Source organism: Perognathus longimembris, chromosome 10, assembly GCF_023159225.1.
Source record: "Perognathus longimembris pacificus isolate PPM17 chromosome 10, ASM2315922v1, whole genome shotgun sequence".
In the NCBI taxonomy this organism is placed as follows: domain Eukaryota; kingdom Metazoa; phylum Chordata; class Mammalia; order Rodentia; family Heteromyidae; genus Perognathus; species Perognathus longimembris.
In genome coordinates, this window is record NC_063170.1 from 1406538 (window position 1) to 1420169 (window position 13632).

Consider the following 13632-nt stretch of genomic DNA (forward strand, 5'->3'; position numbering starts at 1 on the left):
GGTGCCCACTGCCAGCCCGTGTACACCGCCACAGACATCGCACACGCCTCCTACATGTCTGTCATTGAGCTTCAAGTCCTAAAACCCCACGCTGTCCACGGTGCTTTGTCCTCTCTCTCGGGCCTCGGGGGTTGTTGGTGTCCTCCGGGCTGCTCCATCTGGGCGCATGCGCCTCCCTAGATCCTCCATACCCTCTTCCTCCTGCGCTGCACCCTCCCCACCCTGCCCCCCGGGACCCTCGGACGGCCCTCCCCTTTCACAACCACCCTCAGAGGTGTGGCCAGGCGCCCACCAGGATGGCACTGCACTCATTATGCCAGGCACGGGCCTGGCCTCTGGCCCCACTGTGGGTCCGTCTGGATGGGGGGGGGGGGCGGCATGGCAGCTCCGACAGCAGCTTTGAAAAAGCACCAGGCACCATGCGCTCCATCAGTGAGCTCCACTTTATTGCAATCTCCCCCCCCCCCCCCGAAGGTGACGGCCAGGCAGAAGGGCAAAGCGAGCCAGACGCTGCCAGTCGCTTCCCGCACTGCGGGGGGCCGAGCGCGGTCCTGGCGGGGCGGGGGTGGCCCCCGGCACACCGCGGGACCCACGGCCTCCGAGGGCTGCGGGGGCCGCGCCCGCACTGGGAGGGGGGGCATCGTCAAGGTGCGATGGCACTGCAGGTGCATGGTCATAAATACAACTTTATTTCATTAAAAATGCATAATTACAGTGTGTGGGAACATCTCCCCTAGAAAAGTAGGTAAAGGTTCCTTTCCTGCAGTCCCTGCGTCTCCGCAAACGCCTGCTTCCCGCCGCCGAGCGCGCAGCAAAGGCTCCCGCTACTCCGCTCCTTTTTGTTTTTGTTTTTTTTTTCCCATTTTCTTTTTTGTTATAAACACCATAGCAAATTAAAAAAAAGCCATTAACCAAAATATTGCAGTTCTTGTTTCTCTGAGTGTACTCTACTCCGCGTTTTGCGTCCCCTGCGGGCGTGGCAGCGTGACGCAGAGCCAGGGCCCTGGGGCGGCCCGGGCCGCAAGGCGGAGCGCGCGGCTGCCCAGCGTGGGGCGAGGGCGCGGGGCGGGGCCGGCCGCCTCACTGGATCTGGATGGCTCCGTGTTCAAGCTGCATCTCAGGCTGCAGGGCAGGCTGCAGGGCGTCGGCTGTCTGCAACAGGGAGATAAAGGGACTTTTCTAGAAAAATACCTGCGTGCACACCTCACAGCACTCACCTGCTATGAAGCCACCAGTGACCTCCATGCACACCGCAGAGACTGGGGGTCGCCAGGCTACCCTGCCTGGAGAAGCAAGGGGCCCTGCGCTCAGCTGCTGCGCTGGGCGTGGCCGAGGCCCAGCCCGTCTCCACCCCTCCCCTGGGCAGACCTGGGCCATCTGGGCCCCCTTGGCTGTCCATTCTCCATCCTCACCTTAAGGGTGTCCTGGAATAACTGGGGTCAGTCAGTACCATGTTCCTAAGCTGACACATTGGCCTAGCATGTCGGGTTTCATGTCACCCTCCACCCCAAACTCACAGTGTTCCAAAAAGCATTTCACTGGGCAGCTACCATTCTTCCTTGAAGACCCAGTTGGAATCAATGACCTACGGACATTAGAAAGACTGCACATATATTCTCAGCCTTATGGTCGTGGAAGACTAGATCACTATTCCTCCTTCTTGCCCATCACGGGTGTGGCCCCCGTGGAGGAACGACCCGGGGCCTAAGCGCGGCCCAGGAGGTGGGGATGGCCAGCCAGAGCCCGGGACTGCGCGGGCGGAGGCGGGAGAAGCCACCGAGGCACCGAGGCAGAAGGCTATGACAGCTCTCACGTGCTCTCAGGCCCTCGCCACCCCGTTTCTCTAAAAGAGGGGCCACTTCTGGCTGGGGAGAAAAGATGTGGCATCTGCACCGTGAGGCCCCGGGCACAGCCGGGCAGGAAGAGGAGAGGATCGACTCGTGTCAGAGCTGGTGGCTCCCCTGTGAGACACGCCCGGGGAGCAGCGCACGGGCCGTGGCCAAGGCCCCCAGGCACGAGAGCTCCCCCAGAAAGGGGCGAGTCCACGGTGCCCGCTCCCCGCCGGGACAGAGCCCCGTCCTCCACGCCAGATGGCCAGTCTGCTGCAGGAAGCCGGGACTGCGTGCGCTCGGCCACCGTGCCGAGCAGCCTGGGAACACCCAGGGGAGCGCCGGGAGCCAGAGCCGCGCAGGCGCACTGAGGGCTGGGGCGCTGCGCACCACGCCCACCCGGGCCTTCGCCATCGCCACACCGGACAGAGGCGAGGGGCCTTCAAGCTCTCCCCGGGTCACGGCCCCTGCCTGCACAGGAAGGGCACTGTGCTCTCAGGAAAATGGAGCCCGCAGCCAGGAACGGCTCCGAACTGGAGGCCTGGGCAGAACTTCTTATCTTCAGATTTACAAATAAGCATTTCCACACGACAGAAAGCTCAAGGACAGGCTGGAAACCTAGATCTGGGCCGATAACCTCTGCCCTGCTGCACAGAGCACACACAATCTCCCCGGGGGCTGTCTGTACCCTACAGACCTCGCAGTGGTAGCTTTCCTGGCCCTGGAGATCAAGCCCCAAACTCGGGGTGGCTGCCGGCGTGGCCGGCGTCCTCCTGCGGGACGGAGGACTTACCTGTGCGGCGGCCGTGTGGTCACCCACAGGCGCCAGCTGCACGTACTGCACCTGGATGTCACTTCCCTGGAGCGAGGAGCCGTCCACGCCTGCGGCGGTGGGGTCGGAAGAGGCCACGGCTATCAGCTGAGCGCCCTGCAGCACCTGGGGAACAAAGCCAGGCTGCTCAGCACCGCCAGGGCCAGCGGGGAGGCGGGCGGCCGCGGCCAGGCCGGGGCCTGAGCTCTCATGGCACACACCGAGACGGGCAGTCTGGTGAGAGCCAGCAGGAGTGTGCGAGTGCAGTCTGCTAGGTCCCCAGGACGGCACACAGAGACGGTGGCTTTCCAAAACTTCCGAGCCTCCACAGCAGGGTGGACCCTGCTACAAAGTGCCCCGAGAGCCAGGTACATTCACACACACACAGACACGGGCGTGAGGGCATGAGGAAGCGTCCTGAGAACCAGCCCACGGATGAGTTCACACACGCACAGACACGGGCGTGAGGGCATGAGGAAGCGTCCTGAGAACCAGCCCACGGATGAGTTCACACACGCACAGACACGGGCGTGAGGGCATGAGGAAGCGTCCTGAGAACCAGCCCACGGATGAGTTCACACACGCACAGACACTGGTGTGAGTGCAGAGCACCCTGAGGAAGCGTTCTGTTGGAAAGGGCCAAGGAGAGGGGTCCCCGTCAGGGAAGCCAGCCCCCCCACGGTGGGCAAGACTGGTGGGTCTGAAGCCTTTCTCCTACATTTGCATGAATACCGAAAGAAAATGACCCCTAAGCCTTTCACACACAGGCCTCCTTGACTCCCATCTCAGGGAGTTCATGGACCAATCACCGTTAGCAGACAAAAGCAGCCACTGTCACAGGCAAGCAGGTGGCCGTCCACAGCCGTCGGCCACAGACAGGCTCAGAGGCCCTGGGCAGAGGACATGAAGGGGTGCTTGGAACCTAACAGACAGCAGGTGTGCGGCAGAGCCACAGCTCTGAGCCACGCAGACGCCCCAAGGCCATGTCGAGGTGCTGCATCGAAGGCAGAGCCAGCAGGCTCACCGGTCTGCCCTGCTGGCTGGTGAGCCCCCAACGCATGGCCAGCTTGACACCTGACCTGGGGGGGGGCGTCGCACAGAGCCACCAGGGAACACAGGGCAGCAGGTCATGACCACCGCCCAGCTCTCTACTGGGAGGGCCGGGCCCTTCCCACCGCGTGGGACGTCAGTGCCCCTCCCCGCGGCCGGCAGAGGCCCCCGCGCGGCAGCCGCGGGCACTGCCCATGCTCGTGTCCTAAGCTTCCCAGGGACGGAGGGGAGAGTAGAAAGACCAGCCTGCCGGGGGCGGGGGAGGGCAGAGGCCCCTGAGCAGGCCAAATCCCAAAAAACGAGCAGGCAGCGGCACCAAGGGCCGTAACGTGCGGAGACGCGCTGTCCCCTTCAAGGCTCCACAGGGCGCAGGGGCGAGTGGCCATGCGCTTCCAGTCCGCGCCTTGCTGAGGCCCGCGGGGCGTGGCAGGGCCGTGCAGACACACGGTCCCGCCAGCGCTCCGGCGTGGGCAGCTCAAGGCCAAGCGCCCTCACCCCAGCGCGACACCACGCGGGGTCCCCAGAGGCCCCAAGGCCTGCGCGGGCAGCCTCTGCCCCAAGGGGTGCGGGCCCCTCGCGTGCTGAGAAATGGAAAGCCGCCCTACAGAACACATGCTGCGCTGCCCGGCACGGGGGCTCGCGCCTGTCAGCCCAGCTACTCAGGAGGCCGAGATCCGAGGACCGCAGTTCAAAGGCGGCCAGGACAGGAAACTCCAGGAGACTCTTAGCGCCACCTTACAAAAGTACCCCCCAAAAAGCCACAAGTGAAGCTCTGGCTCAAGCAATAAGTAGAACGTTACAAGCCTTGAGCAAACGGAGCTCAGGGACAGTGCCCAGGCCCTGAGTTCAAGCCCTAGGAATGGCACCAAAAGCAAAGGAAAAAGAGAAGATGCTACACCTACCTACACCGACAACCTAGAGCCGTGCGCACAGCACGGTTGGCGAGGAGGGGCCGGCCCAGCTAGGGAAGGGGGAGCTCGGCAGGGCAGAGCACTGGGTGGGCGTCGGGTGGGGGGGAGGCAGAACCCACTCCCTTACACCGGCTGCGGCCCGTGGTGTGGGCACGGGGGGCCGTGCAGGCTCTGGAGTGGGGCGAGCACCCCTGCCGGGGCAGCTCCGCAGAGGGGGCCTCACGCCCCGGGGGACGCTGCCGCTCCATCCCTGGGCGGGCCGCGCGGAGCGGGAAAGCGGAGCGGGACGGGCCGACGCGGCCGCTGGCCGGGGACGCAGAGCCTCTGACCGACGGCACAAGGACGCGGCGGCCCGTGCCAGCTAGAGGGGAACTCGACCCCGCCGTTATTTTGTTTGTTATTATTAGTTCTGCCGCTGCTAGGGAGGCTGACTTATTCACCCAAGATCGTAGAGCCAGCACAAATAAGTGAAACACAAGTGGCCTTAAAGGCGCTTTGTCCCCGCCTGCCGGCGGCTGTCCCTACGGTCTACCGCCCCGTGGCCCAAACCCCTGCTCGCCTGGCACAGACTTGCTGGAAAAGAGCAAGAATGATGGCACAGCAAATCTCTCACCAAGAAACCTCAAGAACCTCGTCTGACTTCAGAACGAGGAAAGTTATTTGTCTTGAATTCCTTCCGCTTCAGCTTTTGTTATGGACGGAAAACAGCTTCCAGGCTAAGACTGGCTTTCTTGTTGTTGACTTTCCTTGGCTGCGTGCCAGCGGAGGCTCACGCATGTACCCCAATGTTGGGGGCAGGGCAGGTGCCCTCAGGACACCGCAAAAAAGGGGCCCTCTCAAAAGGCGGGTAACATTACCGAGGTGCAAGCCCCCCCACTCCCTGTGCAGGTGACGGCCGCCTCCCACAGGCCCAGGGCTCCCCCAAGAGCCACGCAGCCACCGCTGCCCCCACACGGGGCGCCCTGCAGGGAAGGGGCGCCCCGCTTTGCCAGTGCCGCCTGGGCAGGGCCACCGGCCACACCGCCGGAACCCTGGAGGCTTCCAGTTTCAGATCCCACGAACAGAACAGGCCTGGAGCGTGGTTTGGGCTGAGAGTGGGGAAGCATGCCCGGGCGGCTCCATTTCCCCCTCGGGATCGCCTTGCTGGTCAAAGCCCCGCCTCAGGCTGACCCGGACCCAGCCACCCGGCGACACCTGGGGACGGGCGGACGAGTGTGTCTTCACTACAGCACGGGCCGTGCCTGCGGAGGAGATGCTGGAGGAGCTGGGGAGCAGACGCGGCAGGGGCCCACACTGCGTGTCCACGCGCAGGACGGCCCACCAGGGCAGGAGCACCCCAGAGGGAGCACGAGGACCCAGGCCGAGCCACTGGACAGCGCCGAGATGGAGGAGGACGGCCCACCAGGGCGGGAGCACCCCAGAGGGAGCACGAGGACCCAGGCCGAGCCACTGGACAGCGCCGAGATGGAGGAGCGTCTCCCATCACCGCAGTGCCAGCCTCCCCTCACACACGCGTCCAGGGACGGCAGCCGGGCGCTGGGCACTGGCGCAGGGAAGTCAGCAGGCGCTTGCCTTTGGCAGTGTTACTTGATCTCTGAAAGGTAGATCTAAAGATGATTTTCAATGGACCCAACAGAACCCTCCAGCCCCAGGGACCCTGCCCCTGCGTCCCCCATCTGCAGTCACGAGAGAGGGGCACAGGCCACGAGGCGCCAGCCACACCTCTGGTAGCGCCTTGGGCTGTGCGAGAGCTACTGCAGCCTCAGCCAGCAGCAAGTGCTTCAGAGACGCAGTTGTTCCAACCGACTGAAATGCCAAAAATGTAAATGTAAGCAATCATTTCATCCAAGTTCTTGCTTAAAAAAATAATATCCTTCTTAGCCAAAACCCAGGTCCAGCTTTTCCTGGGCCCTTGCCCGCCTAGTCTTCTGTGTTAGAACCCGTGGGGCATGGTACCAAGGAGCTCATCAGGGGCAGAAAGGAGAGCCCTGCGACTCCACAGGCTCCACTAGCAAGGCCATGGCCACTCCAGCCTGTGGTGAACTTGCTCCGCCCAGGCAGCCCGGGAGCAGCCCGACAGCACGCCCCGGCGGCGGGGTCCATCCCGTGCCACACAGCCTCGGCTAGAGGCAGCGTCCCTCAGACGGGGCGCAAGACAGAGACAGCGGCCCAGGGCGTCACCAAGCCTCATTCAGCCACGAGGACGGGGTGATACAGCTGGGTGTGTGAGCTACCATCGCGGGGCCTGCCAGGTGAGGAAGGGGCCGAGGAACACCCTGTCTCTCCTCCAGACCAAGTGGGGAGAGAACTCTGCTCTGTTCCCGGAAGCAAACCGTTTTCATAGAGGTCCGCTGGGGGTGCAATCGCTTCTTCATTGGCAGTGATCTCTCCCAAACCCCGCAACCTTGCCCTGAGGCCCCACTAGGTTGGTCCTGTCCAGGCCTGAGTACCTCAGTGCAGAGCAGCAAGGCGGATGCTCCGCCCCCCCCCCCCCCCCCCCCCGCTATTTGCTCTCACAAAACAATCCTCTGTGGGACCCTGCTCAGGGGCCAGGGTGCCCAGCTGGTCACAACCCACAGTGAAGAAGCCCAGGGGCTGAGAGCAAATGGCTCCCACCTCACTAAACTCACACCTCCAGAAACCAGGTCCCGGCCTGCTGCGAGTCTGCCTCCCACGGCAGAGTCATGCTGACCTTGTCCTGCGGAGGCCTTGGTGCAGTCAGCTCTCCAGGCTCCGCCTCCCACCCACATCTACAACGAAAGAGCGATGGATCTACGGGCTCACAAAGGCCATGGCATAAACACTGCCAAGGGCTTTTATAATCCCAGAAAACATTCTGTAACTCAACCTCTTCCCTGTAAGTCTGGAACAAATATGTGTCATCAGTTTTCAGTAAACTCACTCACACTAGGACCAATAAGATGGAAGCAAAATGAGGCTGGAAAGAGCCCCAGAACCAAGAACACCATCATCTTGAGGGCAGGGGAAGAGGGGCAGGGCTGACGGGGGACACCCCCAGCACAGGTCTGGGCCATCAAGGCTGGGGGAAGGAGGGTGTTTGTGAAACACCATTCTATTTCCCAATTGTCTTCTCAATTTGGAAAGCAAAGTTATTATGAGCGGGGTAGGTTTAAGGACAGGCCAAGTGATAAAACTAGAATTTCCACAAACAGAAAACAAGAGAGGACTAGCTAACAGATTTACCAGGAAAAGGCAGCTTCTTGCAAATGCATCCTGTTTACTCCAACCAGAAGGCAGAGCTTCCTCTAAGAAAACAGCAGATGCCTGGCCTCAAGTCCTGCTGCGGCCCTCAGTGCTGGGGCCCTCAGTGCTGGGGCCCTCAGTGCTGCGGCCTTGAGTGCTGGGGCCCTCAGTGCTGGGGCACTCAGTGCTGTGCTCCGGCCCTCAGTGCTGGGGCCCTCAGTGCTGTGCTGCGGCCCTCAGTGCTGGGGCCCTCAGTGCTGTGCTGCGGCCCTCAGTGCTGGGGCCCTCAGTGCTGTGCTGCGGCCCTCAGTGCTGGGGCCCTCAGTGCTGTGCTGTGGCCCTCAGTGCTGCGGCCCTCAGTGCTGGGGCCCTCAGTGCTGTGCTGGGGCCCTCAGTGCTGCGGCCCTCAGTGCTGTGCTGCGGCCCTCAGTGCTGTGCTGCGGCCCTCAGTGCTGCGGCCCTCAGTGCTGCGGCCCTCAGTGCTGTGCTCCGGCCCTCAGTGCTGGGGCCCTCAGTGCTGCGGCCCTCAGTGCTGCGGCCCTCAGTGCTGTGGCCCTCAGTGCTGTGGCCCTCAGTGCTGCGGCCCTCAGTGCTGCGGCCCTCAGTGCTGTGCTGCGGCCCTCAGTGCTGCGGCCCTCAGTGCTGGGGCCCTCAGTGCTGGGGCCCTCAGTGCTGCGGCCCTCAGTGCTGCGGCCCTCAGTGCTGTGCTGCGGCCCTCAGTGCTGCGGCCCTCAGTGCTGTGCTGCAGCCCTCAGTGCTGGGGCCCTCAGTGCTGCGGCCCTCAGTGCTGTGCTCCGGCCCTCAGTGCTGGGGCCCTCAGTGCTGCGGCCCTCAGTGCTGTGCTGCGGCCCTCAGTGCTGGGGCCCTCAGTGCTGTGCTCCGGCCCTCAGTGCTGCGGCCCTCAGTGCTGTGCTGCGGCCCTCAGTGCTGGGGCCCTCAGTGCTGGGGCCCTCAGTGCTGTGCTCCGGCCCTCAGTGCTGCGGCCCTCAGTGCTGCGGCCCTCAGTGCTGCGGCCCTCAGTGCTGTGCTGCAGCCCTCAGTGCTGTGCTCCAGCCCTCAGTGCTGCGGCCCTCAGTGCTGTGCTCCGGCCCTCAGTGCTGCGGCCCTCAGTGCTGTGCTGGGGCCCTCAGTGCTGGGGCCCTCAGTGCTGTGCTCCGGCCCTCAGTGCTGCGGCCCTCAGTGCTGCGGCCCTCAGTGCTGTGCTGGGGCCCTCAGTGCTGGGGCCCTCAGTGCTGTGCTGCGGCCCTCAGTGCTGGGGCCCTCAGTGCTGCGGCCCTCAGTGCTGTGCTGCGGCCCTCAGTGCTGGGGCCCTCAGTGCTGCAGCCCTCAGTGCTGTGCTGCGGCCCTCAGTGCTGGGGCCCTCAGTGCTGCGGCCCTCAGTGCTGTGCTGGGGCCCTCAGTGCTGGGGCCCTCAGTGCTGCGGCCCTCAGTGCTGCGGCCCTCAGTGCTGTGCTGGGGCCCTCAGTGCTGCGGCCCTCAGTGCTGATGCCCCGGGTAACGGAGCTGGCCACGTGCAGCCTCTCTAATGTAAGGTCCCACAGCCGTGATGGGAATCAAGTGTGGAAGAAAGTGGGATTTGTGGGTAAACAGTGATCAGCAGGTAGATTTATTTAACATTGTGCTACGAGGGGGAACCACAAGTTAGTGGTAAATCATGGCCACCGGTTGTACAGTGGCTCCAGAGCCAGTGACATCAGCAAAGACCTGCCTTGCTCTTCCACGAGTCTGAGTCACAGCTGTGGCCCCTGGGCTGCCACCCCAGGGCAGACGCTGCGTCTCTAGCCTCAGGCCAAGCGTATGGGAAAAAGAATCGGCGGCAGGGTGGCTTGGTCTACAGTTGGGAGCATGAGCATCACGCTAATACAGCTAAAGGCCCGACTGGGGTTTGTTGGTTTTTTTAATTCTAAGCAGAAGTTTCTTCATGATACACAGAAACAAAGTGACTCTCAGAGGTAAGGAATCTAGCTTTTCGTGTGCATTGAAGTCTAGGCTCACCCTAGCTATGATGAAATTCCACCACCAGTATAAACAGGAACAATCAAACCATCAAAAACAGAGATAAGCCACCAAGAAGCACGGAGCCAATCTGCTGCTCCAGCTCACCACAATAAACACTTCCCATTCACCTTGTCACCAACAGCACAAACTTGGCAGAAACAACTGTGGATCCTCTGTACTGCATCTGTCTGTCTGCGTGGCTGCGAGCAGACACAGTGTCTGTGTGGCTCTGGCTCTTCCTAAAGCCACTATTTTGTCTTCACACAGTAACCCTGCTGCATCCCACCTGACGCGTGTTTCCTGCAATCTATGGAACTCTGCAGTGTTTTTAAAGGCCTTCCTCCTATGAAGATGGAAACAGCTGCCTTGGTGGCGATGTGCCTGTGTGCCTGTCTAGATCACACCAATTCAGCAAGCTTATTAAATCCACTATTTACGAATGTTTCGCCTCCTCCAGAAGGAAAGCTCTCTCTTAGCCGTGCCTGCCCTGTGCTCCCAGAGCCCCCTGCTCAGGGCACCTCCTGAGAGAGCACCCAGGGTCTGTCTGCCCCTTCACCCTAAGCCCTGTCATGTTCTTGTCCCCTGCAGTCCTGGGTGCGCTCAGAGGCAGCAGCCGCAGGGCCTCGGCGGGAACACACGTGGGGACACACACACAGGACCTGCAAAGGAAAAGGCAGCAGGAAGCACCACCACTTGGATGGCAGATGACAAGTGACAAGAGAGCTCTGGGTGTGGGATCCTTACACCCATTTCCTGAATCGCTTCCTACCGTGCTTGAAAACCTTCCGACGCTTTCCACAGACCCAGAGGTGAAAAGTTTCCCCAACAGAGACTGTCTTCAAAACACCGAGCCGAGCGCTCCTTGCAGCCCCCACATGCTCCCCACCCCCCACTCCCGGGCTGGGGTGCCTCGCTGGGCTCAGGACTCCAGTCAGCCTCTAGGAAGCACTGCTCATCTCTTCTCAGGTTAGAAAAACAAAAAGGGTTTTCCTTTGACATTAATAAGCAGCCCCCAAGCCCACCCAATCCTACGGGCAGCTACCTACGAACCCCATCGGCAGCTTCACGCAGTGTGCAGAAGGTAATGACAGACGTGGGGAGGCTGCCCCAGGAGGCAAAAAAGACCCTAAGATCCCCAAGCTGCCAACGGGACTGCGGCGCCCCAGAGGGGCAGCCTCCCTTCTGCAGGCCGCAGGGGGCACCGGGCAGGGACGCATGAGGGCGGGGAGTACGCACCTGCCCATCCTGGCCGACGTGATGGATCTGTAGATTGCCCTGCAAAATGAACAAAGACAGGTTATCGAGGGGAACTCCGTGGCGTGTTTAGGCAGAATAAGAACTTCCCCGTGCCTTCCAGCAACGGCCAAGGAACCACGACTTCTATAAGTCCAAGCCTTGGAACAATAAAACCCACAAACTAAAAGCCGAGTTTGTAGGCATTTTTTCTTGTGTTAAAAACACACACATACACACAACTTGGACCCAGTGCATGGACTCTGACCCCAATGACAATGAATTTCCTTTTAATTTTGTATTCAAAACCACTCTGGATTCATGAGAAGACAACGCCACGCAGCACAGCCCTGGCCCGGGGCCGCGGGGCAGGCACGCGGCGCACATCCGCAGGGACAGCGCCCGCGGGGCAGGCACGCAGCGCACATCCGCAGGGACAGCGCCCGCGGGGCAGGCACGCAGCGCACATCCGCAGGGACAGCGCCCGCGGGGCAGGCACGCAGCGCACATCGCAGGGACAGCGCCCGCGGGGCAGGCACGCGGCGCACATCCGCAGGGACAGCGCCCGCGGGGCAGGCACGCGGCGCACATCCGCAGGGACAGCGCCCGCGGGGCAGGCACGCAGCGCACATCCGCAGGGACAGCGCCCGCGGGGCAGGCACGCAGCGCACATCGCAGGGACAGCACCCGCGGGGCAGGCACGCAGCGCACATCGCAGGGACAGCGCCCGCGGGGCAGGCACGCGGCGCACATCCGCAGGGACAGCGCCCGCGGGGCAGGCACGCAGCGCACATCCGCAGGGACAGCGCCCGCGGGGCAGGCACGCAGCGCACATCCGCAGGGACAGCGCCCGCGGGGCAGGCACGCAGCGCACATCCGCAGGGACAGCGCCCGCGGGGCAGGCACGCGGCGCACATCCGCAGGGACAGCGCCCGCGGGGCAGGCACGCAGCGCACATCCGCAGGGACAGCGCCCGCGGGGCAGGCACGCAGCGCACATCCGCAGGGACAGCGCCCGCGGGGCAGGCACGCAGCGCACATCGCAGGGACAGCGCCCGCGGGGCAGGCACGCGGCGCACATCGCAGGGACAGCGCCCGCGGCGGCCGCTCCTGCTGCTGCGCACACGGCGCTGCTGAGCGCTGCGCGGAGGCCCGGGGAAGGCGCCAACAGCACGGAGCCAGGAGGGGCGGCGCTGCAGAAAGCCGGGGCCCGCCCCGCAGCGGCCACCCCGCCCTCCCAGGGCCCCCATCCCCACGGCGGCGGCCACCCCGACTCCTGACTCACCTCGCTGTCCTGTGTGATCTGCACCTGCTCCCCCTGCGGCACCTGGGCGATGTGGAGGTGGCCCTGTGGGATCCGCGACAAGAGAAGACATCAAGAAGCATCAGAAGAAAACAAGCCACGGGGAACAAGACGCACTGCCGGCCCCGCTCCTGCCCGGCCCCGCCCGCCTCAGGGAAGGAACGGCCAACGCACCCGGCGCCCCTCCTCACGTGGCCCCCCAGAGCCCCGCTCCTCACGTGGCCCCCCAGAGCCCCGCTCCTCACGTGGCCCCCCGGAGCCCCCGCTCCTCACGTGGTTTCCCACAGCACCCCCGCTCCTCACGTGGCTTCCCACAGCGCCCCGCTCCTCACGTGGCCCCACAGAGCCCCCCGCTCCTCACGTGGCCCCCCAGAGCCCCGCTCCTCACGTGGCCCCACAGAGCCCCCGCTCCTCACGTGGCCCCCCAGAGCCCCCGCTCCTCACGTGGCCCCACAGAGCCCCCGCTCCTCACGTGGTTTCCCACAGCACCCCCGCTCCTCACGTGGCTTCCCACAGCGCCCCGCTCCTCACGTGGCCCCACAGAGCCCCCCGCTCCTCACGTGGCCCCCCAGAGCCCCGCTCCTCACGTGGCCCCACAGAGCCCCCGCTCCTCACGTGGCCCCCCAGAGCCCCCGCTCCTCACGTGGCCCCCCAGAGCCCCCGCTCCTCACGTGGCCCCACAGAGCCCCCGCTCCTCACGTGGCCCCCCAGAGCCCCGCTCCTCACGTGGCCCCCCGGAGCCCCCGCTCCTCACGTGGTTTCCCACAGCGCCCCCGCTCCTCACGTGGTTTCCCACAGCGCCCCCGCTCCTCACGTGGCTTCCCAGAGCCCCCCGCTCCTCACGTGGCCCCAGAGCCCCCGCTCCTCACGTGGCCCCACAGAGCCCCCGCTCCTCACGTGGCCCCAGAGCCCCCGCTCCTCACGTGGCCCCAGAGCCCCCGCTCCTCACGTGGCCCCACAGAGCCCCTCACTCCTCACGTGGCTTCCCACAGAGCCCCGCTCCTCACGTGGCTTCCCATACATCTTGCTAAGTGACATCGAGAACTTAAGGGCCACTCTGGGGGTGCTGGGAAGGCCAGACGGGGAGGGGTGTCAAGGGTGTACTATACCAAAATCAGCTATTTTTTTTAATCAAGAGAACACATGACTAAACAATTTAAACACTAATAAGTCAAAGAATCCCACTAAAATGCACACTTGTTCATAGATGTAGGTGAGTAATTCCCAAAACTCTTAAGCTGGCTCTATAAAACAAATACTTGTCTTATTTAAAGTTCTCTCTTGGTCGAAATAG

General features: G+C 63.4%; 1 protein-coding gene across 22 annotated transcripts in view; it reads right to left on the reverse strand.

Annotated features, from left to right (window-relative positions):
* Positions 1-666: 666 nt before the first annotated feature.
* Positions 667-13632, reverse strand: part of LOC125358095 (BTG3 associated nuclear protein) — a 57297-nt gene continuing 44331 nt past the window's right edge. For 15 of the 22 annotated variants that reach the window (XM_048354977.1, XM_048354974.1, XM_048354973.1 and 12 more), the window contains 4 exons: positions 12321-12392; positions 11040-11078; positions 2623-2766; positions 667-1152 (listed from right to left, as the gene is read on the reverse strand). In XM_048354977.1, the coding sequence (XP_048210934.1) occupies positions 1081-1152; positions 2623-2766; positions 11040-11078; positions 12321-12392 (327 nt within the window). In that variant the 3' untranslated portion in view covers positions 667-1080. Of the gene's footprint in view, positions 1153-1517; positions 1586-2622; positions 2767-11039; positions 11079-12320; positions 12393-13632 lie in introns of all 22 variants that reach the window. The other 7 variants (XM_048354976.1, XM_048354968.1, XM_048354972.1 and 4 more) reach the window with 2 other exon arrangements.